This window comes from Mercenaria mercenaria, unplaced genomic scaffold (genome assembly GCF_021730395.1).
Source record: "Mercenaria mercenaria strain notata unplaced genomic scaffold, MADL_Memer_1 contig_4252, whole genome shotgun sequence".
Taxonomy (NCBI): Eukaryota; Metazoa; Mollusca; class Bivalvia; order Venerida; family Veneridae; genus Mercenaria; species Mercenaria mercenaria.
In genome coordinates this window covers 1-26878 of record NW_026462467.1, presented here as the reverse complement: position 1 = coordinate 26878, position 26878 = coordinate 1, and the positions used below count along the sequence as shown (strand labels likewise).

At 34.5% G+C, this 26878-nt stretch overlaps 1 protein-coding gene across 2 annotated transcripts in view; it reads right to left on the bottom strand.

The window, feature by feature from the left end:
- LOC128553724 (SCY1-like protein 2) overlaps positions 1-16730 on the bottom strand; it is a 42455-nt gene extending 25725 nt beyond the window's left edge. For both annotated transcript variants that reach the window (XM_053534901.1, XM_053534902.1), the window contains exons 1-6: positions 16679-16730; positions 5338-5516; positions 4214-4371; positions 2955-3099; positions 1903-2052; positions 1308-1523 (exon numbers count right to left, since the gene is read on the bottom strand). In XM_053534901.1, the coding sequence (XP_053390876.1) occupies positions 1308-1523; positions 1903-2052; positions 2955-3099; positions 4214-4371; positions 5338-5490 (822 nt within the window). In that variant the 5' untranslated portion in view covers positions 5491-5516; positions 16679-16730. The remainder of the gene's footprint in view (positions 1-1307; positions 1524-1902; positions 2053-2954; positions 3100-4213; positions 4372-5337; positions 5517-16678) is intronic.
- Positions 16731-26878: the final 10148 nt, after the last annotated feature.

Below are 26878 nucleotides of genomic sequence, written 5' to 3'. Positions count from 1 at the left end.
CCTTGTCCTAGTGCATTTATAACAATACAAGAGCTGTCTGTAAGACAGCACGCTCGACTTTTCTCAGTGCTTGACTCTGAATAAGAGCTTTGCCAGTAAAAAAAAAATCCAAGTTAAAAAGGGACATAATTCTGTCAAAACTCAAACAGAGGTATTGGAATTGTGTCTCCTGGTGTAGACTTTGATAGTAAATAATTATTTTGAGTTTCAAGTCAAAAGCTTTAATAGTAACAGAGATATTTGACTTTATCAAAAATTTTAACAAAAATTTATAAGCTAAAAATGGCCATAATTCTGTCAAAATTCATACCAGAGTTATGGGGATTGTTTCTCCTGGTGCAGACTTTGATGGTAAACAAGTGTTTTAAGTTTCAAGTCAAAAGCTTTGATAGTAACAGAGATATTTGACTTTATCAAAAACTTTAACCAATAATTCTAAGTTAAAAAGGGGCATAAATTCAATCAGAGTTATGGGAATTGTGTCTCCTGGTGTAGATTTTGATAGTTAATAACTATTTTGAGTTTCAAGTCAAAAGCTTTAATAGTAACAGAGATATTTGGCTTTATCAAAAATTTTAACAAAAAATTATAAGTTAAAAAGGGGCATAATTCTGTCAAAATTCAAATCAGAGTTATGGGGATTGTTTCTCCTGGTGTAGACTTTGATGGTTAATAAGTATTTTAAGTTTCAAGTCAAAAGCTTTGATAGTAACAGAGATATTTGACTTTATCAAAAACTTTAACCAAAAATTCTAAGTTAAAAAGGGGAATAATTCTGTCAAAATTCAATCAGAGTTATGGGGATTGTTTCTCCTGGTGTAGACTTTGATGGTAAATAAGTAATTTAAGTTTCAAGTCAATAGCTTTGATAGTAACAGAGATATTTGACTTTATCAGAAACTTTAACAAAAAATTCTAAGTTAGAAAGGGGCATAACTCTGTCAAAATTCAAATTAGAGTTATGGGGATTGTTTCTCCTAGCGTAGACTTTGATAGTAAATAACTATTTTAAGTTTCAAGTTAATAGCTTTGATAGTAGCAGAGATATTTGACTTAATCAAAAACTTTAACCAACGGCGACGCTGACGCCGACACTGGGGCGAGTACAATAGCTCTACTTTTTCTTCGAAAAGTCAAGCTAAAAATGGATCATGGTAAGACAATGTCTTAGAGATTATATCTGAGAGTAAAAAAATATACATGCTATTAGTAAATGGAAAATCTTAGATCTCTTGCAAGCTTTGGAGGCCCACTTAGTATCTTAAAGGTCTATAATTTATACACTTTCTCCCCCATAATACTCTTACCTCTTCGGCATTTTTCTTGAATGTACTAAGTTGGTTGTTGCACTCATAAAGAGGTTTACCATTGTTAAACATGGAATATATCAACACGCCTAGTGAGAACATATCACATGCCAGGCTGCATGACTCCGATATAGCATACTCTGGAGCCATGTAGTCCAGGTTAGGCTGAGCACAAGGGGCTACGTCGGGATCCCAATCTTTATATGGAAACATAGGCTGAAAATAAATTAAATTAAAACATTCAATTCAGTATCGCTTAAACATGTGAATTACAAATCAAAATACCGGTATGCTCACTGGGACTGACAAGCAACTTGTCAACAACTCTTTTGTTTTACTAGGCAATTAAACACACATTTTCTTCATTTCGTCCAAAAGTCTCAATATTGTAAATAAAATTGTTTATGTGATAATTCTCCGTTAAGGTTACCAAACATGCATACTACCGGTAACTCGAATTTGAAACAACCATGTTCCACACGGTTTTCTTTGAGACTGTATTTCTACAAATGTGTAGTTGCATATGTAGCAAACAATGATTCAAACTGTAAATTTCAGATCAGCTTATCTTATTATACAGAAAAGTGAAACATACTGCCTGATCAGGAGGATTCTTGTTCAGTATACAGAAGTCAAATCCTGCTAGTTTCCAGGATCCATTCTTGTTGACAATGATGCTTTCTGGACATATGTTGTTGTGCAGAAGTTTAGCATCGTGATGGAGGAACTGCACTCCTTCTGTTACCTAAAATATACATCAAACATTATTCTAAATTTTCCTGTAAGTCAACCTGTTCTCTTAACAACACTTTATCATCAATCAAGTCTGCCCTTTCTTTTTACTATTTATGGGGTTTATTGTCTACACAATTTAAGGTCATACGGTGACTTTCCAGCTTTTGATGGTGGAACTAGATCCCAGGTGCACCTCAAAGCATTATTTCAGGCATTAGTGAGTGCAATAACCTTTCTTAAGCAAACTGGATGACAGAATTTTACACCTCAAGTGGGGTTTCCAACCTACAGTCGTAGCCTTAACCACTTGGCCACAGAGGCCTCTTCAAGTCTGTTTAAACACCTGTTAAAGTATTTCATTTGTAATAGAACAGCATATAGAAAATAAGACTTTTAACTGATTTCTGATAGGTACCATTGTTGTCTCCAAAAGTCCTTGACAACTCTGTATCGTAGTAACGTATCATAAAATTGCCATGAAAGACAATTCCCGTTTTCAGATGAAATCTTCCTTAGAAAGGCGCTGCTTCAGATTTGCATCATGTTTTTCTATACTGTATTCATATAATGTTGTTGTATACCATTAGTAAAGCAAGCTCTTCTGATGGATTTTAGAAAGGATTTATTCAAAAAATGTGCAATCTGATAAATATGTATGAACACCATCAAATAATCCACTGGGTCAGTGATTCAGTAGAATTCTCATGTTAAAGTGAATGACTTTAGCTGTTCCTCCTATCATTATTTAAAGAATTCAACTTTAATCATAGACAAGATTTCTTTATTTTCTGTTTCCTGTTACTGGTTTTAAACATTTGATCTTGTAGAGTACACATACAGTATTTCCCTTTTAATTCATTCCTAAGAACTTTCACCAAACTAACTAAACAGGTAATATATCTTGTTCAATACCTGCAGAAGTCCATACTTAATCTCCACATCATATAGCTCGTGTTCTTTTAGTTGCTTAGTAATTGGTTCTGGAATGTTGTCACGGTTACCTAGGATGTTTGCAAGGCTGGCTAAGACTGGCTCTGTGGCAAATGCTAAACACTCCCTAAAACAAGTATGATGCTGTTTGTAAAATCATTCAATTTCACTGGCATAAAGTTTGCGGTTTCCTTCAACACAGGTAGTGTGTGTGAATTCTTCACACAATTGTTAAAGCTACTGACCATTAGATAAATCATATATTTAATAATTTTATGTTTACATATTGTGAAATCATTCAACATCATGAGCATGAAATTACAGGACTTAGCCAAAAACAGCTACATGTATTTTGCTCGCATATATAAATAGGTGGCTTTCAACTTCTGAAGACCTATGAAAGGAACTTTAAATTCTATGCAACATAATCAAAATATGATGAAAATTACTCCCCAATGAATTATGACCTAGCAGTAATTCATTTCGTATTTACATTCTAATGACTCTGAATTAATGAAAAAGTAATTAATTTTCTTTATTATTCGAAATACATTCTGCATGCCCACGGGCAGAATGTCGAGCCCGCCAGCACCTTTGGCCTCTTAGTGTGACCTTGACCTTAGACCTAGGGACTTGGTTCTCGTGCACGACAATCAGTCACATAATTGTGAACATTCATGCCAAGTTACATTAAAATCCCACCATGCATGAAGAAGAAATGCTCCGGACAAACTTTAATTTGACCTTTGACCTCTAAGTGTGACCTTGACCTTAGACCTAGGGACCTGGTTCTTGTGCATGACACTCCGTCTCATAATGGTGAACATTCATGCCAAGTCATCAAAATCCCACCATGCATGAAGAAGAAATGCTCCAGACAAAAATCAATTTGACCTTTGACCTCCTACTGTGACCGTGACCTTTGATACAGGAACATGGAGTTTGCGCATGATACTCCTTCTCATTGAGGTTAACAATTATGCCACATATAAACAAAATTGGTTCATGCATGTCAAAGTAATGGTCCGGACAAAATCGGATGGATGGACACATGCATGTGCGGGGCACATACACCCACCCGCCAAAAGTGATGACTATATCGAGCTCACCGCACGCGGGCTCAACAATAAAAATAACCTCATCTCTAAATCTTATACCTCTTTAGTTATATACCTACCTCTTTAATGAAAAAATCAAAACAGTTAAATGGTGACTTCACTAGGTTCCGTTAAATTATTTACCTTGACTCTTCAAGTGGCTGCATCACAGATAATATTTTTGGATGTCTGAGTCGAGTCAGTTGTGAAGCTCCATGCCATAATGCTTCCAATATCAGTTCCTTGTCGCGGCGGGAATATTTCTCTATACTTTTCTTTTCGAACAAAAATATTGCAGCATCCTAAAATTGAATACAGTAAGAACATAATAAAAACTTATTTTGTCGAAACTTTCCAAACCTGATAGCTTCAGACAGAATACTTATGTAAAGCTTTTTAGTGCCATGATTCAAGTCTCTGTTCAGAACTAGATAGATTTCAATTTAAAGTATAGATTTAAAAGACTGGTAAAACACTGAAGAAAACAAATCATACATGTATTGAAAACAAGGATGAAAACATAAGCTGCAGTTATATATATTTATAAAAACATGATTGTACAATTTTTTCAAGCATTGATCCTGCTCTGTATTTGAAGACTCTTTTAGACTGAAGTAATTTTTTAGCCAATCATTTTCCATTGTGATCAAATTAGACAAAGGTGAGTCAGCCAGTCACACTATTCTTGCAAAGTAAAAATATGTCATCACAGTGAAAATTCCCAGTGTTGCACTCATCTGACAAAATAATGAATTGCAGAAGAAGCCATAGTAGGAAAATTTTCAACAAAAGTATGACAGCTACTTAACTTTCATAAGGTAGAAAAAAGAATACTGACAATCAAAATCTGTTTGGCTGTCAGTACAGAAAGCATTACATGTATCAGTGTTTGCCTCAGACTACTAAGGCATGTCCTATACAGTTAGCTTTCCTGCTGAAAATGTCTTTGCAACATTCCTCTATTTTTGAGAAAATATTTCAATTACATAGATTATGGTAATTTCAGGAAAATACCATATTTCAGGATCCCGTAGTACACTGATACAAATAGCAACTAAATAATTCACGTTGTACATATATATGCTAATTGCAACAGGTCTTCAAACAAGTCTAGTTAAAAACACTGGATGTAAACTACTTAGAACAGAAAGAAAGTTTAACATGTGTGGGAGTACGGGAGTTGTGGACTGGTGTAGGGCAATGGGGGCAAGTAGGGGCAGGGGTGGGCAGGTGGGGGCAGCAGTAGGGGGTAACTTGCTAGTATTTACCTGTTTTGTGGTCTTTTTCATGCCACTGTATATTTTCCACATGAGTCCAGGGCCTGCAGTACCTATCTGTCCATACACCTCAAAATCCTTAGACAGTGGGTTGCCAGGAAGGGCACTGGATACTGCACTCTTAAGTTTATTAAACATGTCCATTATCAGCAAGCAACACTACAATTAGTCTGAAAAAAAAGGAGATTTAAATCATATAGGCCATACACAGGTGCAGTCATGACGCCATAGCTTGAAATGGACAAAACATATACGCATTTTTAAGGAAGGAAATGTGAGCTAATAGCGAAAAGGAGTGGAATGGATACAATATTTGTCTAGAACAGATGGTGCAACATATAAGTGGATGGGCATGATTAACTGTTTCTATTGTACACGAAAAAAATTTACGGCAGAGAAAATCACTCCCAAGCTGAACTCAAAACAAGGCAGTCTGGAAGACAGCTAAATCCCCCGCCACTGTTATGGATAGTGAAAGGGAAAGCCTTTGACCCTGAGCTGTGGCCTTGACTTTGAACTGACATGGCTGACTCATAAATTCTGCACATCGTCTTGATAAGGTGATCATTTGACTCAAGTTTCATGAAAATCCTTCAAGGGGTTAAGGAGATACAGAGCTCAAACCTTTGACTTTGAGTTGTGACCTTGACCTTGAGTTGACACAGCTGACTCATGAGTTCTTGATGAGGTGATCATTTGACCCAAGTTTGATGAAAATCCTTCAAGGGGTTTATGAGATACAGTGGACCCTAACTTGTGACCTTGACCTTGAGTCTGCATGGCTGACTCATGTGTCTTGATGAGGTGATCATTTGAACGACGTTTCATATGAATCCTTCAAGGGTATTAGGAGATACAGAGCGGACACAAAATGGAAGGCTCAAACCTTTGACCCTGAGTTGTGACCTTAACCTTGAGCCAACATGGCTAACCCATAAGTTCTGCACATTGTCTTGATGAGGTGATCATTTGACCCTAGTTTCATGAAAATCCTTCAAGGGGTTTAGGAGATACAGAGGAAACACAAATTGGACGGGTCAAACCTTTGACCCTAAGTTGTGATCTTGACCTTGAGACGGCATGGCTGACTCATGAGTTATGCACATTGTCTTGATGAGGTGATTACGTGATCCAAATTTCATGAAAATCCTTCAAGGTGTTTAGGAGGTACAGAGCAGACACAAAATGGAAGGCTCAAACCTTTGACCCTAAGTTATGACCTTTACCTTGAGCCGGCATGGCTGACTTATAAGTTCTGCACATCATCTTGATGAGGTGATCATTTGATCCAAGTTTTATAAAATTCCTTCAAGGGTTTTAGGATATAGAGCGGACACAAAATGGAAGGCTAAAACCTTTGACCTTGAGTTGTGACCTTGACCTTAAACCGACATGGCTGACTTGTGAGTTCTGTACATCGTCTTGATGAGGTAATCAGGGCGTTCGGTTGACCCGAGGACCCGAGTTTTGACCCGCGAAAATCGAGAAAAACTCGTATTTGACCTGCATAAAATATGCCCCGTGCGTCGGCTTGATTCGCGGAAATTTACTTTGATGCGTCTCGAGTTAGAAAGTTCTGCCCCTTGTCAATCAAAATCCCAGTGAATTTTAATACTGTTCTCCGGCACAAGCGGAAGTATGGCAGTAGGCGGAGCGTTGTATGTTAATTAGCTACTGACAGATGTCAATCACGCCACACGCCGACTGACACGTAATCATCTCACAGTTTGTATTTAGTACAATAATGCCCCGTCATTATCAAAGGTGTTTATTGATCAATGTGTAAATGTTAATTGATAAACAATGCAACCTTAGATTAACGTGTTTGTACTACTTGTTAATTATTTTGTGTGCTTGATACGATTACATCAGCTGGTCGGCCGTCACGGTCTATACAAATTTATTATCATTGCCGAGGCTTTGTTTTGGCCAAAACAAATTAAATGCTTTAAATTTTAAAGCAGAAATTCTATGTGGTATGGTGAAAAAATGAAATTTAAAACAGGTATTTTAGCAAGAATTTTAAATGTTTACTTTCGTTTTCCGTATTTGTCACTCGTTTTCGCGACCGCTATTTTCGGACATTTTTATCATTTCTTCAGAGTTTTCTAGTACAATCTAAATAAAAGGAGAAAAAAAGTCTGCATTTAAGAAGAATATGATCACTCTTGCCAAAGTAGTTCCAATTTAGAAGTATTTGCCGAGAATAAAAAGCAAAGCACCAAACCCCACCCATTTTTAGTGTGCAAAATAAGACAACTAAAATATAAATTGCTGAAGAAAATCTGTAATGACTAATGTACTTGTTTTAGATAAAGTCTGTGGGAGTTGCATTAATAGTATAGCTTGACCCCTTGAAAAGCTGATCTTGAGTCTTGACTCGTGAAAATCTGACTTTGACTCTTGAAAATCTTATTTTGACCCTTGAAAATTTAGGCTGAAGAGTTAATGACTCTTGAGTTTCAGAACCTACCGAAAGCCCTGGGTAATCATTTGACCCAAGTTTCATGAAAATCCTTCAAGGGGTTTAGGAGATATGGAGCAGACACAAAAGTGTTACGGACTGACAGACGGAAGGACGGAGACCATTCCTATAACTCCCCACCACTCGTGGCAGGGGATTAAGAAATATCACTCACCCAGGACGATTTTTTGTCACCCTGGGCTACCACTAATTTGAATCACTGTACTGGTACTGATGATATACTCAAACAGATGATAAAGTCGACCACCTTCAAATTATTAACTGCAATTGGTTTTTAGGCTGGCGATTTATTCGCCAGACTATTATAACCATAAATTGAGATTCCGTAAAGTTCAACAAAAGTTCAAAGGTGCTGAGACTGACAACACAAAATATAATTTCATGCGCAATTCAAATAGTTCGCCACGTTATCAGTTTTGCCATAGAGTTGTATAAAGATTGTTAAACTTACCTGTTTCAATAAACCTATTTGCTTTAACATGTTATAATAATGTTTTATTTTTCTAACAGTAAATACTTGAAAGATAATATTAGAAAATATTACATAATGATGGTAAATCAATTCGCCCCTATGAATGAAATGTCTGTATGAAAGGAACTTTTTCGTAACTCAACACTGTTGACTGTTTCGTTATAGATAATGACCCCGGTCTAGTGATATGAGTTATGTCAGGTCTTATATTTAGGGCTAAAGTTATAAGAATCTATTCTTTCAGACCATTTGCTATAGGTACTACGGGACGTAATCGTTGCGTGGAATTGCCACAGTAACGTAAGAAGAAACAAATGACCACTTTCTACGAGTTGTATACCTAAAGAGCGTACATGCTATATATATTCTTTTGGCTATTTCTATACTAAATTCATTTTAGAAACATTCTGGCGAATGCTGAAAGATATATTGTAAAAAGTGCTTTGTCAATTTGTTTAAAGGGTGGGAGCGTAGATGTAAGCGATTTTTGTTTAAACACACGCTTGCAATGTATTTCAGGTTATATTAAGATAGTGGACCCGTAACTGTAATGTTTAACAAATGCATGAATTGATACAGTCCTGAAGTTAACACTGTTTCGCACTGTGTTGCATCTTTAAACGTATTTTACCGTGTTATTGTTGTTTGATTGTTTTCTTTTATTTGTTAATCTTGTATAAATTATGTTTTTCCTCCAGCTGAAACAGAGACAAATTTCAAAGTGATAGCCATTGCGCAAAACGATCGCAGAGAAGTCATTTTACCTTATATTTTTCTAAATGCAATCTCAAATTATTGCGTAACAATTGTAAAACACAAAATAAAATTGTCAATAACGATTTTTCTTGGGAGCCTCGAGTAAGAGAATTTAATCGGACAGAAATTAAGCTCCAACTCTTAAGAATTATAGCCTTGCTCTCTGCATTCAAAAAGAACTTTGTAAACTAAAGAATAGATGCAAAATCAAGAACTTTTACAAAATATAACAAAGTATTTTCAAAGACGTCTAAACACTCACCCTTCAGGTTAAATTCATTTTAAACAGCAAGAAATGGCTAATCAAATGAAAAAAATCTGCTCTTGTACGACAAATCAATAAGTATTAAAAAAAACAACAGTTTATCTTACTTGAAAAAAAGAAAAGAAATATAATGAACAAAGTTTGGTATTAGTAGGGCTTGAACCTACGCCTTCCTGATTAATCGGTTAAATTAGTCTTATGGTAGGAATGGAATACTCTTCAAAAAAGGAGGTACACTATTACGGGTCCTTCAATCTTCCTAATCATCATACAAGTAGGCTTCTTTTAAAAAAGAAACCTAGGAGAGGTCCAGTGTTGTTCCTTTTGAAGTTATATCAGAGGCATAGATAACAATTGTTATCTAATTGTTATCTGGTTATATGATAGGTTGTGCTATAGACAAAAACAGTTTCCCTGTTACAGGTCACTGTGACCTATAGGGGTCATAGTCCCTGTGACCATGACCTAATGACCTCAAAATCTATAAGTCATCTTCAGGTTATGATCAACCTCCGCCAATCCGAGGACTGTATGCCCAAGCATTTCCTAGTTACTGAATTTCATTTAAAGCGGTTCAAAAGCTACCACCGCAATAATTGTACACTGAACTTGGCCCTGGTGAAAGCTGCCAAATTAGCATATTACCATTTTTGCGAGAACCTCACCTGACAGGCTTGTTTGTCAACGGGCCCAAGAAAATAGCTTCCGAGATGCTTTAGAAAACTTAGAAGAAAATCCCAATCGAACGTCTGCCGAAAGTGAAAAAAATATCATTCTTTTTTAAATACTTAGGCGCTTTTCTAGATGACACACTTAATTTCAAGGAGCATATAAAAAGGAAATGTAAAACTGCAATGTTGAATTATTTCAAGATCAAAAGTATCCGTAAATACCTAACCAAAGAAGCCACTGAAATATTGGTTTTGTCATTAGTAATTTCTCACTTGGATTACTGTAATGTTATTCTTTATGGTGTTGCTAATTGTGAAGTAGGTAAATTACAACGTATTCAGAATATGTGCGCCAAACTTGTTCTCAACCGTAAGATGCGTGATAGTTCAAAACAGGCATTATATGACTTGCACTGGCTACCTGTGAAGGCAAGAATCAATTTTAAGATCCTTACTTATATGTACAACTGCTTTGTTGGTAATGCTCCTCAATATCTAATAGAACTTTTGTCTAGTAAAATTTCAAAACGTACACTACGTTCGTCAGAATCATCAGTAGGATGCTACGTTGTCCCTTATAACAAGAAAAAAACATTCAGTGACAGAAGCTTCAGTACGGTTGGACCAAAACTTTGGAACGAACTGCCATTAAATCTCAGACAAAGTGAATCAGTTAAAATCTTCAAAAAGCAGTTGAAAACTCACTTCTTCAAAGACTACTATTCATTGTTCTAAAATTCATACAGCAATTACATTGAAGCAAATCAAGACTTTGTGTTAATACTGATGAATTGTTTTTACTGTTTTTAATGCATGAGTGTACAACGCCATTGAAGATGCTTTGTGTGTTGAAATAGGCGTTTAAGAAAATTCTCAAGTTTCAAGTTTTAAATGATTTTTTTTTTCAGATATTTTTTCTTTTGTTAATGTACTATTTGAAATTCTAAACATTTTATTTGTTCTACTTAATTACTCAGTTTGTCGAATTGCCGCCTTGTTTTGATCACGTGATTAACATCTCCGACTATCAGAAGCTCGGAAGAAATCTTCTTATTCCAGCAGATCTTCCGAACGGGGCAAACGAACCCGCCAGTTAAACTATAAATTCATTTAATTGAACGAAATACATTTTAACGTGATTCAATTCATATGCATATCTTTGAATACTGCGAACAAAGAATAGTAAATATATATCTATATATTTCTTGTTAATAACTGAACCATTTCCAACATTTATAACAATAGTATTACACTATATTTCTTTATTTTAAACAAACAATTATTTTCGTCTTAGAAGATTTCAAAACTTACTTGTACGCAAGCGCATTGGGCCATTTTAGACTGGCTTACCGTAATTTGCGCTAGAAAGTAAAATCTAACGCCGTAAAATTAGTAGATTAGTCTAAATTCTCCTTGTTTGAAAGCCAACACTATGGAGAGGTCTTGATAGACCTCTCCAATCAGGGAAGGAACAGGACTAGACCATAAACATTAACAGTCCGGTTTCCCTCATACCGACAAGAAAATCACCCCATCTGATCAGTATTCATACCTTCATACATAATGTGTGTGTGGGGGTGGGGTGGGTGGGGGAGCGGGAGTGGGGGGGGAGGCGTGCATATCGAAGTATAGTTGATGTGTTTGTTACCTTTATACTTTATCTGATATTATGTCCCTCAATGTTTATTATTGCTTCTTTATAAACATATATAAACGTTTATGGCACGCCAATTGCCCAATAATAACCTGAACCCAGGTTCATGATCGAAAAACTAGAATTAACAATCGATAAAGGTTTTCGAATACTTACCCATAGTTTCGAGCGAAAATAAAATAACGGGCGTTGACCATAGTTTACACCCGTGAACCCAGGTTAAAACTAGATTTTTTTTCTCAACTGAATTAAGAATTTCGGTCGTTAATCTAAGTTCACGAGTGTGAACCTATGTTTACGGGCGTAATCCAGGGTTTACGAGTGTAAACCATAGTTTACAAACGTGAACATATATTAACGATCGAAAACTTAAGTTTACGACTGTGAAAATGGGTTTACGACCGTAAAAATAGGTTCACGCTCGTGAACATAGGATTACGACCAAAAATCATAGTTTTGTTCGAGAAACTAATTTTACTGAATGTATACCTAGGTTCACGTTCGTAAACTATGGTTAATCTCGTAAACCCAACTTCATGGTCGTAAACATAGGTTCAAGCCCGTAAACAATGGTTCGTGGCAATCCAATAATTACATTCTTGGTCGAAAAACTAGGATTATCGAATACTAACATATATTTCCGAGCGAAAACATAGGACAACAGGCGTAAACCATAGTTAACACTCTTGAACCTATGTTACGTTCGATAAACTAGGTTTCTGAATTGAACTTTAACTTGGGTTACAAACGTGGACCTATGTTTACGAGTGTGAACTATTGTTTATGACATTATCCTTTGTTTTCGCTCAAAAGAATAGGTTTACATGCTTTTAAGTTTGAAAAACCTAGTTTATCCATCGTTAATCCTAGTTTTTCGACTGTGAACCTGGGTTCATGTTAATTATTGGACGATTTCTATACATGTCACGTCTGTAAACTATGGTTCAAGATCATAGACCTAGGCACCTAGGCTCACGTTCGTATACTGGGGTTCAAGATTCTAAAACACAAAATCACACCCGAAATTCATGGTTGATTTTTTAATCCTAATATATCGACCGTAAACCACGGTTTACATTTGATAAACTACTTTTCTCGAATAAACTATGAATTTCGTTCATTATCCTATGTGGTTTGATTTGATTACGTTCTAGGAACCTGACGTTTTTGTAAGATATTAATTTTTGTGGTTTCAGATTCCCAAGTCTGCATTATATGCCATTTGTCTCACTAATTATGTTATCCCCAATGAAGCAAACACAATGTATTTTTTTCACCATCTGTAGTCTGTAATATCCTTACACTACCTTCACAAGTTAATCAAGATGGTTCATCACATCAATACCCTATGCTCGCCTTAGTTTTATATGGAAAACCCATAATATCTAAGATTTTGCAAACATCTTTCCCGCACAGATTTCATCCAGTGTTTTGTGGTTGCCAGCCTTTCTGTACTTTCAGTACTTTGATTTGTATAATTGAACATGCCGTCTAATAGCAACCACTTCAGGCCTTTTTTTCATCAGTTTGGGAATGCAACCGACACCGGTGGAATTGGGAAAATGCTCTCGGAAATTGTCTTAATTGGGACAATTTGCAAATTACCAAAATCTGCATAAATGTGTTTTTGTTTGAAATATTAATGAATTGCATTTCAGTAATTGTTCAACAGTATTATAATTTACCTAAATATACATACAAATAAGCAAAACTATCTTAAAACAGCAAAAACCCTGAAAGGTATAATCATTTGGGAATTTTAAATTCAACTTTGGGAAAAAAACATACTTTTTTGCATTGGGATTACCTCCTTTTACCGGAGGCAGATTTATAGGGGAAAAAAGCCCTGCACTTACAACACCAACTGGTGTAAACAAAAACAAAACTGGTAAATAATCTGTATAAATAAATGACTTACATAAAAATTTGTCTGTTTAAAAAATATTTATCCAAAAATACTGGGGAAGAGGATGTTTTTTGCGCATGCTCACTGTCAACACACGAAGGCCTGACATTGGGTCACTTTTCATTACTTGATCGGGATAACTGTTACAACATTTTTGGAAAGTTTCAATATAATACAATGGAGATTTTTTTTTAAATGACAAAGTGGTCGAATTTATCATCAGTCAACGTTCGTACAGTCCCAATTTTACATACCCATTTCAGGGCCTTACTTCTTGTGAGTTTGCTTACTAAATATAAATATATCAGTTATTCAGTAAGAGCAAAGAAGTATAAAATACACAGAATGGCAACTGGCTGTAATCTCGCGTGAGCTCGTGATTCGGCGTTATCTTACTAAAAACAAACATCGGCGTGCATGGAGTTACAATTTGTACCTTTAAAACTACATTTAAAATACATGTTAGCTTCTAAAACAAAATTAGTTTAATGTGAAATGGTCTTAAGACACGAAGTACACGTTTTTTTTGCCATCGAAAGAAGCGTGGTCATACGGTGATAATTATTTTACCGATGAATAATTACTTCCGCATACAAAATGGCGTGTGGAGAAAGCGCCACTTCCGGTAAACGAGATCTCGTTTTTTTGTCACGGGAGGTTGGCGAGATTTGCTCTATATGCCTTTCAAGTTGCCAATCTATTTATTTTTATAGCTCTTTGGTAAGAGCTAAGCTTTATTTTGATACCAACCACTGATAACAATTAGCAGATATAAAAAAGTTACAGGTTAAAAAAAACTCATTTTCTGTTCGAATGAGTTTATCATCAGTATACACAGGTATTACAGTATCCCCATACAACCTATTTTCAAACACAACCTATTTTCAACCGCCTAGGACTTTGTATGATAAAAATCTTTACAAGCCAAATTTATCAGTTGTGATTGTTTCACTGTTTACAGCAGAGACAGAACATGTTAGGAACCTATTCGCCTTCAGTTTTGGTACTTAGAAAATTATATAAATTCCATTTATGTAGCAGTACTATGTTTTCATGCGGTTTTTCTTATTACTAAAAAACCTGCATCTTTCCTTGTCTACTACCTATTCTTGCTTAAGCCAATATCAGTATAGGAGAGATCGCCGTGACGTCACGCGTTAACATCTGTTTATCTGGTGGTTGGCAAAACAAATGATTTTAACACCGTTTGCGTATTAAATCAGAATTTTTAATTTTTAATAACTTTTTTGCTCATTTATGGATTTTCGAAATTCAAAAAGATTTGAAATACTAACAATCTTCATATTTTTGTATCCAAATATCTTTTTTCAGTGAATAACCGTTTTAAATGACATATAATTTTAAAAGCGGCGTAGTGATTTTCACAACCTTTAGAAAAACAGTGTAAGTTAAGCGTTCATAATTAATCCATTTTATTTCGAAATAACAATTAAAAGTAATCAATAAATTGCGTGTTTTATAACCTTTCCATTGATCAAAAAATTATTTATGTAATTTGTGTTTTAAGAAAGTTTAGACCGTTAGAAAAACATCACTGTTTACAAAAAACATGGACGGTCGGCTTCTGCCCACCCGATCACTGTCTTATCAGTTCTAAAAATAGAATTTGTATACAAACACGATCTCTCCTATTTATATATCTTTTGCACTAAATGTTTATTGCTTAACACATGCTTACTGCCAGAATTGTGAAGCATATTATTATTAAATTATTTTGACAATGCAATCATGATGCCTGTCCTTGCAACATTTTTTTCATTTTCTAAGCAATTTGAAATATTTGGAGTGTCAAAAGCTTAGCAATTATATAATACATTGTCATATGTGACAGCTATCAATGTAGCAGATGTGACACCCTGGTTCTCTTGAGTAATTGAGCACATGATATAGTTCTTTAGATAATGCACTAACTTCTGGCTGCCATTTACTTTACCCTACCCCCTGTAATTTAGGTGCCAATTTAGGCAAGTGTACCTACAGTATATTGATCTGCCATGTTGGTTTTAGTGTTTGTTGCCAGACTTGAACTTTGGGTGTAGGTTAGAGACCACCAATTGTTTTCCCATAGACTTACATTGTAACATTATGGCGTGTACGGCCTTCCATACATCGAAGACATGTATATCTAATTACAAGTTTTTCAAGAACTATCCTAGTTCTTCAAAAATATCGGACGAAAAACATATGAATAGTGATACTTTATTTAAGTAATTTTCGTGTGAATGAGATGACCCCCTGTTTACATCATTGACATGGCGGGAGAAATTCGTTTGATAAAACTTTTTTTCAATACACATAAAATGTAGCAAATTTTGTCAAAATGTATAATAAAATACTGTAAATGCAGTGAAAAAATATCAATTTTGAAAAAATAATCACTTCCTGGGTTTGTTTACATGACTGACCAATCAGAACGCACAGACGTTACCTTATTCCCAGGTATACACTTAGTGACTTACCTCATTCCCAGTAAGTTCCCTGTACTTTTTTTTGAATTGGTGGTCTCTGACCTGTATTATGTTTGCCATGTTGTAATGAAACTACAGTAAAAGTTTAGTGCTGTTTCATTTTGCTGGAAGGAAAATACCACCTGTGGTCGAATTTAGGTTGTAAATTTTCAGCATGACTTCCTACTGATGGCTTTCAAATTCATCCTGCCAGGGATTCGATCAGTTAGAAACTTGAAACTTAAATGGTATGCTTTTATAGCACTTATGCTGATAGAAAGTGTTAGACAATAAACCAAAGATTTGGACTTGCATTTGTACAAAACTGCACAGAAAACTTGTTAAGCGGTTGAAAACTGGTTGTGCCGGGATACATTATAGTACATGTACATTGATTACCAAACTTTTAGAGTTTAGGGCCTAGTGAGAAAAAGGTCTACCTGTACCATTGCATGACTTGTCGTCGAACATTGCAATTGCATAATTTCTGCTGGATTAAATTATCTGATATCCGAATTTTCTATCCGATTTTTAAGCAGTTGTTTATAAGCTGTAAACTGAATTTATGTTGGGGGTATATCACAAAGTTAATGACGGCAATATATCATGCTTTTGTTTGCTATTAATGAACCTTCCACATCTATGTTATACTTACTAACACACGACATAAAAATACCAATATTTTGCAGACAAGTGCCAAGTATTGGACAGGTATAATATGGGTACTCTCACAGTCGCAGTCGCCTATGTTTCATATGGATGGATGGATTGGATGGATGTTATCTTGAACGTACTGACGTTCTAAAAAAAAAAGAAGATCAAACGCAATTTCAATCATCCTCATAATGTTAGGCTTGTTAACGCTTATTATGACTAAATCCCTGTCAGTTGCTTGTACAACTATATATAGTCTTTTTCTCTAGTCATTCAGAGTATTGTAAGTAGTATCCATATGTATATTCTACTTACTGTCAAATTCAGGCGCGTAACTAGGCATACGCAAATACGCACGTGCGTCATTTTCAAATCGCATTTTCAAAAAATAAAAAGTCTAAAATTTCGAAAACTGCATTAAAAATCGATGCTTAAGGGAGGTTAGGCATTAAATTCCTATCGATCACAGCTGAATTCTTGAGTTCTTTTAATATCTCAAAATGAGAAGATGTCCCCCACAAAAAGCCGACCGCAGACCTACTTCGTTGAACCGTTTATAACATTTCATGTATCATGTATTTTCCAAATGTAAAATGTAAACAAGCCGCGAATGTTTGAAATGGCTGACTGTGGCACTTCACCCCCTTAACGCTGACGTTTTTGAAAGCACAGAGAACCCAAAGTCTTGTAATAAAATAAGCTTTGACGTCGACGTCGTATATAGTATACGAGGCGTTGGTCAAATTGATTTGTTTATATAGTAAAAGAAAGTAAAAAAAAATATGTTTCGACACATGTGATAAAAAGAATATTATGTATGTGACTTTCCACTTTAATATCTTTAAATCCTTTTTATAAAATTGATAAAATGATCGACAGAGCCTTGCATTTTATTATTTTATTCAATTCGTTTGATAAATTCAGTATGAAAAAAACACTCGTGTAATATCCTGAGCCAGGCGCGTAGCTGCCTTTACGCAGATACGCAGCTGCGTAGTGAAAATCTGGCAAGCATGCACAATTCAAATTGCTAATCTATTTCGTTTCAATAAGAAGTCTAATCATGCAACGGAGATTGCTTCATATACAATCATTGCTTACTTCGTACTCTGTTTTTAAAAAGAAGAATAGCGATCTCATCGGGATAAGCAAAATGTGATCGTTAAACATATACCAGTAGGAATTATTTGTATAGCAAACTGATTTATAATAGGTTGATTTAACATGCATTGAAATTCACCAATTGTCTTTGTAGTTTTATAACAATTTATGTATAGTTTTGCAATTTATTTCGTTATCCTACTACATGTATTTGATTACTTATTTTGTAATAATCGTGTGAAATAATACAATCATACGCCATCTATGCTAACGGTTTAAACAGGCAAACTTCTACAACAAAATTATAACACAATGTCAAAAAAAGAATGAAACAATTTTGGCTTTCAAGTCTAAAAGAAATTTTGAATAGGATATTTTTTATAATATTACAGAAATAATTTTCGCACATAATAATTATTAAGTTATTTTCAGACGTCATAGAATATCTGCTATATGTTAAATTTATAATTTACTTAAATGTATACGTAAAGGATATCGACCGAGTACAAGGTCTTCCTCTGCAGGAAAGACCTACGCACGAGCTTCTTGTGAACACCGAGAGCGCGAAGAGCTCGAGGTGTTTTGAGAAGCCCGTGCGCAGGTCTTTCCTACAGAGGCCGATGTATGAGGCCGATACCCGACTTACATACCGTCATTCCATCGGTTACGATTCTGACGAAATTTTATCACAGGCATTAGATCTCAGATGATATAATGAACTTAAAGACAGAAAGGTTTTTCTGACACAGAATATAAACATGTAAGGAATTTATGTTACCTTTAGAAATTTAGAAGTTATGACGTGATAATTGTTCTCGTAATTTTGTTTACATAGGTGTAGGAAGTGGTTAAACTGCACATGCAAGACCGGGAAGGTATGTTACCCCATCAAATATTACCTGAAAGGTTTATGCAGGATAATAATTGCCTGCCTACCAAAACAGAACTTCCATATCGGTAGACAATATGAAACCTCAGAAAAGTAAAAAATATTTTCATTTTTGTAGAGCAAATTATGGACATTTTTGTGACAAAACACCAAAAACATTGCCAAAAACGATTAAAACCTTTTACTGTAAGCATCCGTGAAGAAACTTGATATAATTTGAAAAAGGTCACACAAATCTCGTTTTCGAAGAATTTGACGTTTATTTATAAAAGAAAATTTAAAGTATGGTGTACAATTCGCACCATTTAATCGAATCCACTACGGTTACACGTCTGTACCAGGAAGACATTCCTGAGCACCTTATTACTGAACAAACGGGACACTGTTTCCTTGCCAGATGTGTGTTATTTATGGCTGGATTTTAGAATAACTTTTCTCGGTGTTCACCACATTGATCTGACGTGACAGGCATAAGACCAAAGTCCGTAGGTCAAAGATCAATATCACACGTGTAGGTCAAAGGTCAAGATGTCCTGAAAATATACACACATACATGTATGTGTGCTGAAAGTCTAATTTTCTCATTGAAAGAACATCGTTTTTATTCTCACTCGTAAAAGCTTGTCTACAAAGTTCAGACAAGAAGGTTATAGAAAGTTTGTCCAGTACCGATTTAAAAAAATATGTATGAGACTGTGCCCCTACTTTGAAAGAAGTGTAGTTTTAAAGAACCTGACTCAATTTTTGAAATATATACCCTTAGTATAAAAGATCGTATTGTGTGTAACTAGAAACCTATGTAAAGGGCTTACTTATACTTCAAACATTTAAAGAATTAAGTGGGAGGATGTGTAGTGACAACGTATCATAAATGCAGCTGATATTTTTGAAGATATATCCCTAGATGTTTAAAAATTGTATGGAGCATTACTTGTGTAGTATAAGAGGCGCTCGTAATTACAAAACACATTGAGGACAAATGAAAAGGCACAAATCGCAACCATATATTATTAAAATCTGTGTTGCATTTTATTCAAAGTTTTAAAGTTTATTCAACTGAATAATGTTTTGACTGGAATAGGCTGGAAAATGGTGAATTGTAAAACGTTTTTTGTCTGCCTCAGTGGTAGAGCGGTCATTCGTTACTTTCACTTATCATTTTGATTTCACATACATATTTTTCTTTTCATCATTTACGGCTTTATTTGTAAATTTGGAATTTTTTCCTCATTTTGGTCAGGCATATCATGATTATCTCACCATAAAAATCATGTGATTGAAACATATTTATGTGTTTGATAGATGGTATTTAATTATTTTTCTTGTGCTCAGGTCTGGGTAGAACAGGTAGACCACTGCACGAAAATTCTTTTGTTCAAAGAGGTCTTTCGGAAAAATATAGACCTCTTCCTAACAAAGGAAGAGGTATGTAAAATTATCATTTAGTCCGTGGTCACATTGTTGTAGAATATAAAATCCTATAGAAATCAAGTAATTAAATCCGATTTTATCTTACGCCATTGCCCCACAAGTCTTAAGATACTACAGTTAAATCCAGTTCACAGTGAGATAAATATCTTCTTTCTTTTTAATTGATGATTATATATTTTAATGGCGGATTAGGTAGCTAAATTATATGTAATTATATTTCAGAAGACGTTAAACTACATTCTTAAAAACAATCAGATCAAGATTTCAATGGTTTTAGATGTTGTTCAGATATATCAACTGTCACGCTAAGATTTCAATATTTGTTTTACGAATCAATATGTTAGTACAATGTCTACCCAATGCTAATGTTAAAGCCTCGTATAAAACTTCTGAAAAAATACTTTTTTGGTTCGCTAAAGCTTGATATATGTTATTTCAATGTATATTTTAACATTGGGACATGAAAATATGTTCCTTACAAACCATGTTTGTTTACATAGATCAAAGAAGGGCTAAAATAGGGACATTTTAAATTGTTCCTTATAATAGAAAATTTACCGAAAATTCATTTTAACTATGTTCGTTATATTTGAAGTTAACCCTGTTCACAATGATTACACTAGCGTGAAATCACAATGGCGAAGCGCGAAACTGTGAATTTTTCGTAATTTCGCTCTTCGCCATTGCAATTCCGCGTTTCGCAATCGTAATGTTGCGTTTTGTGCTTCTCCATCATGCACAGGTGATAAGCGAAGCATTGGATCACGATCCATGACGGCAAAGCGCGAGATCACAAGCACAAAATCGCGAAAATTTCTTAATTTCGCACTTCGCCATTGTGATCTCACACTTCGCCACCGTTATTTCGCTCTTCTCGCTTCGCTATTACGCGATGGTGAAGCACGGAATTTTGCGATCTCGCATTTTGCCGTCGTGGCCCCTCACGAGATCACGATAGCTAAGCGTGAAATCGATAATTTGTTTTGCACTTTGCAATCGTGTCGCACTTTGCCATCGTGGTCTAGCTCTTCGGCATCATTGGGTAGGCGATACGTGAAGCGCGGTATCACGATGGCAAAGCTAGAGTGACGGTAAAATTCATTTTAACAACTATCGTACATTTACTTATAGACATATACCTTGAATGATATATCCAATCATAATGATATTTTGACAGTATGTTACCTCGAAACATCTTATACCAGTAGTTTCACAACTTTAGTAGATATGTGAAACACTAAATAATTTATACGATATTAAATAAAGGGATTATTTTGGTCTTTTTTTTTTTACGAATGAAGGTAATGAATTACTTTATGCATGTCAGATAGTAGCATAATAAGTTTATAACAAAAAAAATAAAATATACATGACCAAAATGGAAACCTAGTTTCGATTTTAAGGAGTCTAGTATCGATTTAGACTTAAGATTTTATATGATAATAAGGGCATACACAGATATAAAGCACAAATTATTTTGATAGTGACGGTAGATAAAACTTGTTAATTGATTTACAATTCGACTTATTGTAATTTACAACATTATTGCTATAAGTTATGTATAATATTATTAGGTTATTTAACATTGTTCTGTACAATACGGAGATATATTTGGACGAGTACCCAGCTGAGAAAACCAGGTGGGTACGAGTTCAAATATATCTCGTATTGTACAGTACAATGTTAAATAACCTTTTTATTCTATATCTATTTTATCTTAGTTTAAATTAAAAATGTTTCACTGAATATTGTATTCCTGCCTTTTCTGTATTTTCCCAGCTTGGTATGAGTGCAAATATATATTATACAGAACAATGTTAGGCCTTAAATAACCTTTTTATTCTATATTTATTTCACTTCATACATAATATACGTAATTCAATGAATGTTGTTTTTCTGCGTATCAGTATTAAATAAATTATATGTTGCAACCTCCCTACAACAGCCATTTGGCGATTTGGGTGGTTATAATACTTGGCCGAGATATTATGCCCACAAACATTGTCAGCAAGTTTGTGAAGATCGGATGAAAACTGTTCGACGTAAGAGAGCGGACAAGGCTAAATTCCCCGTTTTTCGAGTAATTCAAGGACCATAATCCAAGAGTGCCTGGTACAATTTGGCCGAGATGTCATACCCAACTTTTTTCTTCTTAGGCGTCTTATCAAGCTATCCGCAGCGGGATGCGAGAACAGCCGCCACAGAGACTTTCTGATATCAGATAGACCTCTGATTTACATTGAAATATAGAAGGATTAAATTTTGTTTTGACCATTCTTATTTCCTGCTTTGATATTTAAATTTATCATTGTTCCTACCATAAAATCCATTTTCTTATCTTTCCACTGGTGTATTTTTTATTAATGTAACGCTATTTCTTCTTGCTTCCAATTTCATTTGAAATCAACCATAGTATTTCCCTATGTAACCTATATAAAATGCCAGCAAACCATGTCTTTCGCCAACTTTAAAGGACATTTAATACTGTTTCTCCTCTGAAACAAATTTTATCACTGTTATGACGTGAAAGTATAACAAACAAAGAGCATGATGATATAAAAATATTTAAAGTAATTCAATAGCATCTTGCTTCCATTTGCATTTAAAAACGGCTAAAATTGCATTTTAGCCACTCGGCCCAAAATGTCCGAGTTATGTTCTGTTAGCTGATAAGAGTCTCTGCCTTGCTTGAAGTATTCCGTAGTAGAGGCAAAGATGTTAGAATTATCGTAGCTGGAATACAATTGTATAGCTTAAGTTTTTTGACTGATGGTTTAAAAATAAAAGATAAAATATTGCCTTTATCACTTTTGCGTTACATATCGTTTATCTTAATATGTAAAAAAACTGGTGTCAAATATTACTGTGTATTGCGATCAATATCAAAGCCACGTGCCATTGCTGCGGTCAAAAATGTAAATTGCCGCAACCACGTGTCATTAAAATATTCGGGGTCTTAGAATGTAACAGATTGTTACATGTGAAATGTCAATAATCACAGTTTATAGTTTTGTAAATTTAACATCCGCGCTACGCTGTGACTGACAGAACATATCGGTTGCATTTTTGTAAAAGTAAAACTAATGAGATACTAGTGTCTGCGAAATAAAAATAGTATAACTTTTAAGATTCAGTTTAGAAAATATAAAATAAATCAGAATTCTTATCGGCTTTTACAGAGTTTTCGCTTCCATAGTTATTCATCAGAATCAGATTAATGCATAACAAAATAAATCACAGCTATATGAACATAAGACTGTATTATTTTTATTGTTATTACTAGTATATGTATTACAAGATTGCTATATGATATAATTGACTGACAGATAAATTTAGCACAATTGGAAGTATATAAAATATACTACTGACACACAGATTCGAGTACTTAATTTTATTATCAGGTTTACGAAGCTTACAGTCGAACAAAAAATTGTCTAAACTATTCTAAGTCTAAATGTGAACGATGGACTGATATGATATATCTTTTAACTTGATATCTCTTAATTTAAAATGGATTTTAGTATTACAGTAATATTGCTTTTAAAATAAAATAGCATATAGCAGGTTGGCTTTTTGTTTAGTATTTACATATATAAGCGTGTAATGTGTTTCTGATTAATAGCAAAGTGTTAAGTATAGTAGCTGTCAGCATGATCATACCATAAAACTTCTGTAAAGACAGCAGGTACCCGCGCCTGTATAAGGGTCAGTTATAAAAAGAAAAACTTTATGATGAAAAGAAATGGAAGAAAATTAACTAGATTTTTAAATAAATCATCATTTTCTATACTAAAAATTCTATAACGTTGACTTTTTCGGAAATTTTTATGAATACTTTTGATCACAGAAATGCGAATTTACATAACTGCATGCAGTGTGCGCTATCCATACTGATATACAACCAGATGTTCTGTTGCGCAACCTATTATACTTAATTAGCTAAGCAAATGCAAATGAGATAGCGGTCAGATAAACCTAAAAATTTAGTACTTAATTATTTGACTGGTGTCTTAAATTGTCATTTCTTTCTGTACTGTTACTGTAAATACATGTGTTTTTAATTGCTGCAAGTAAAACTTTCCATAATGTCAGACTGCCTAGGTCCATTTCATAGCTTGTACTCAAAAATGAACTTTCATTTAGTAACCAGGTATCTCCGCATCGAAAGAAAGACTAGAAGCAAAATGTTATTGTAACACTAAATGTTACAAATCGAGTTTTAAAAGCTGTTGATGAATCAAAATTATCTTATCTAGATATCTATAATTCACAACTTTAATGTTTTCAGTTAAAATTTCATTCGCATATCACTGCTGAAAATGATTTTTATGATTTTAATTGATATGACTATATTTACATCATAGCTATGTTTTAATGAGGTTGGTTATTGATTCTGTTCATATTTGAGGTGATCATGAAAATATTTTATCCAATAAAATTCTTGCATTAAATATACGGACTCCCATTCCGTCCTTCCTATTCTTTTATGGATGATAATGGCAACACTGTTTATTGGTGAGCATTCTCGCATACCAGAGCTCTATCATGGTTCTCCGGTTCGTCACGGGTACCATGTCGAACATCTGACGAATCAGAATGATTGGTGATAAGATACGTTATGTTACCTTACGGGTAGATAAGGGGAGAAACTCGCATATCTAATTTGTCTTATCAACGGTAAATACAGGGTATTGTCCCTTGATGAAAGAAGACTTTAGTTTGACATGTATGCCCTCATTGTCAGCAAGTTTGGTGAAGATCCGATGAAAACTGAATTAGAGAGCGGACATGCTTTGGGTGCCGAAACCCCGTCCGCTGCCATTCATAATCTTCTCCATTTTGTTTCTTAACCGTTAAATAAAAACTTCTGTGGTAGCTAGTCAATGCTGATATCTTCCAATTTCTTAGTTTCGTCCGGAACGGCTTCTTTTAGCCACTTTTCAAATATTCCAACATCTGATGATGTTTTTTTTTTTTTTACTGTACTTTAAGGTTTTTAACGAACGTGTTAATATTTAAATCAGATAGCATTGTCATCACTTAAAGTTGTAAACAAAAAAAAAAAAACAAAAAAACACGACAATTAAATCCTGATTTCAAGACGCATAATCAAACTCTGTACACAGAGCGCCTACTTCATCCGATTTACATTCGGAACATTTTCACGCGTTTCGGGCTTTATCGTATGTTTAACATGGGACTGTTGAACCGTCCAAATTCAGAAAATACAGGATTTTTTGTACGCGCGTGCGTCCAAATACAGAAAATATAGGATTTTTTGTACGCACGTGCGTCCAAATACCGTAATGTATTGTACGGTCACGTGTTGCAAATGAAAGTTCGCGATTGGATAGATAAAATAGATATGGAATAATACACTCTATTAATAGAAATCGAACTAAATAAAATGTCTGCCAGCGTCAAATTTAATGATGTCTGCGGCGAAAATGTGGAACTTTCTGAGGACAAAAGTGTAGCGACATGGGTGTCAAAGAACTCTGATGGATGGGCATGTAGCGAAGCGGAATTAAAACCAGGAGAAGTTTTTGAAGTGAAAGTAGAAGGAAGTGGGCGGTGTGATATCGGCTTTATGAAGAAGGAGCAAACTCCAGTCTCATTCAAAACATTGCATGAAATACGTGACCTTCGGAGAACATGTAGAATTGATGTTGCATTAAAAGAAAATGGCGACGAAGTAAGTATTTATGATAAACGTGTGAAAAAGATACTGATGCTTATATTAGTTTGGGATTTCGATAGGGGATTCATTTTACATAATATGTGCTGTAAATTTTATTCATTCTATGTAACTATCTTTTGTAGATCTATACACACATATTTTTTAAAAATTCTTTTCGAATCATTTGCACACAAATGTAAACTAGTTGTCAATGATTGTAGAGCTAACCCGGTGTTAGTGTAGAGCTAACCCGGAATAAGGGGTGCGTGGGGTGTTCACAATGCTCATAACTCACTGAAAGTGTCTCTTCTTATTTTGTTATTTGCGTTTTATGCTTCCAAGGAAGTTTCTGATAGATTTATGCTGAATCTCTTAATCTCAAATATTTTATTTTACAGTAATTTCGCAGTAGCCAGTAAAATGTTTCAGTGTTTTCAGATAATCTCAAGATATATTGGGAAGACTTTCAAGAAAATAATAGAAAAAGAGACAAAAGTTTGGATTGCTATATACATCAGATATGGTGAAATGTCTGTTGAGCTCATGACAAAAGGTTAGTATATATTTTTATGTCCAACAACACTCGACTGATTAAAAAATAACACGCTACAGCCTCACACATTTAATCATTAATTTTACAAAATAAACTAATCCCATTACGAAAACACAAAATCTGAACATTATCATAGCACTTTCAACTGCAATATGTAATTGAACGCTGTGATGCCACGATGGATGTTAGTACAATATAGCACCTCATTTCTAAACTGGTTTTGCTGTAGAATGTATCATAAACTAAACATGACAATTACCATAACAACACTTAACGAAACTTAACAGTACATTTTTTCTCACACATATAGAAAAGTGTGTACTCAGGACATCATTATACACACTTTACTATCTCAACCAAGTTTTGAATTGTCTAAAAATCCCGTAAATGTCCAGAACTTAATCATAATTAGGCAGAAATCTCGTCGTCATCTATGGAAAGGTTAATTATTTTAATTGGGTTTGATATTTAAGAAATTATATATCCCAAACAGAGATTTCTCGTTGAATAAAATCATGATGCGAAGGAATTATATCACGAGGGCGCA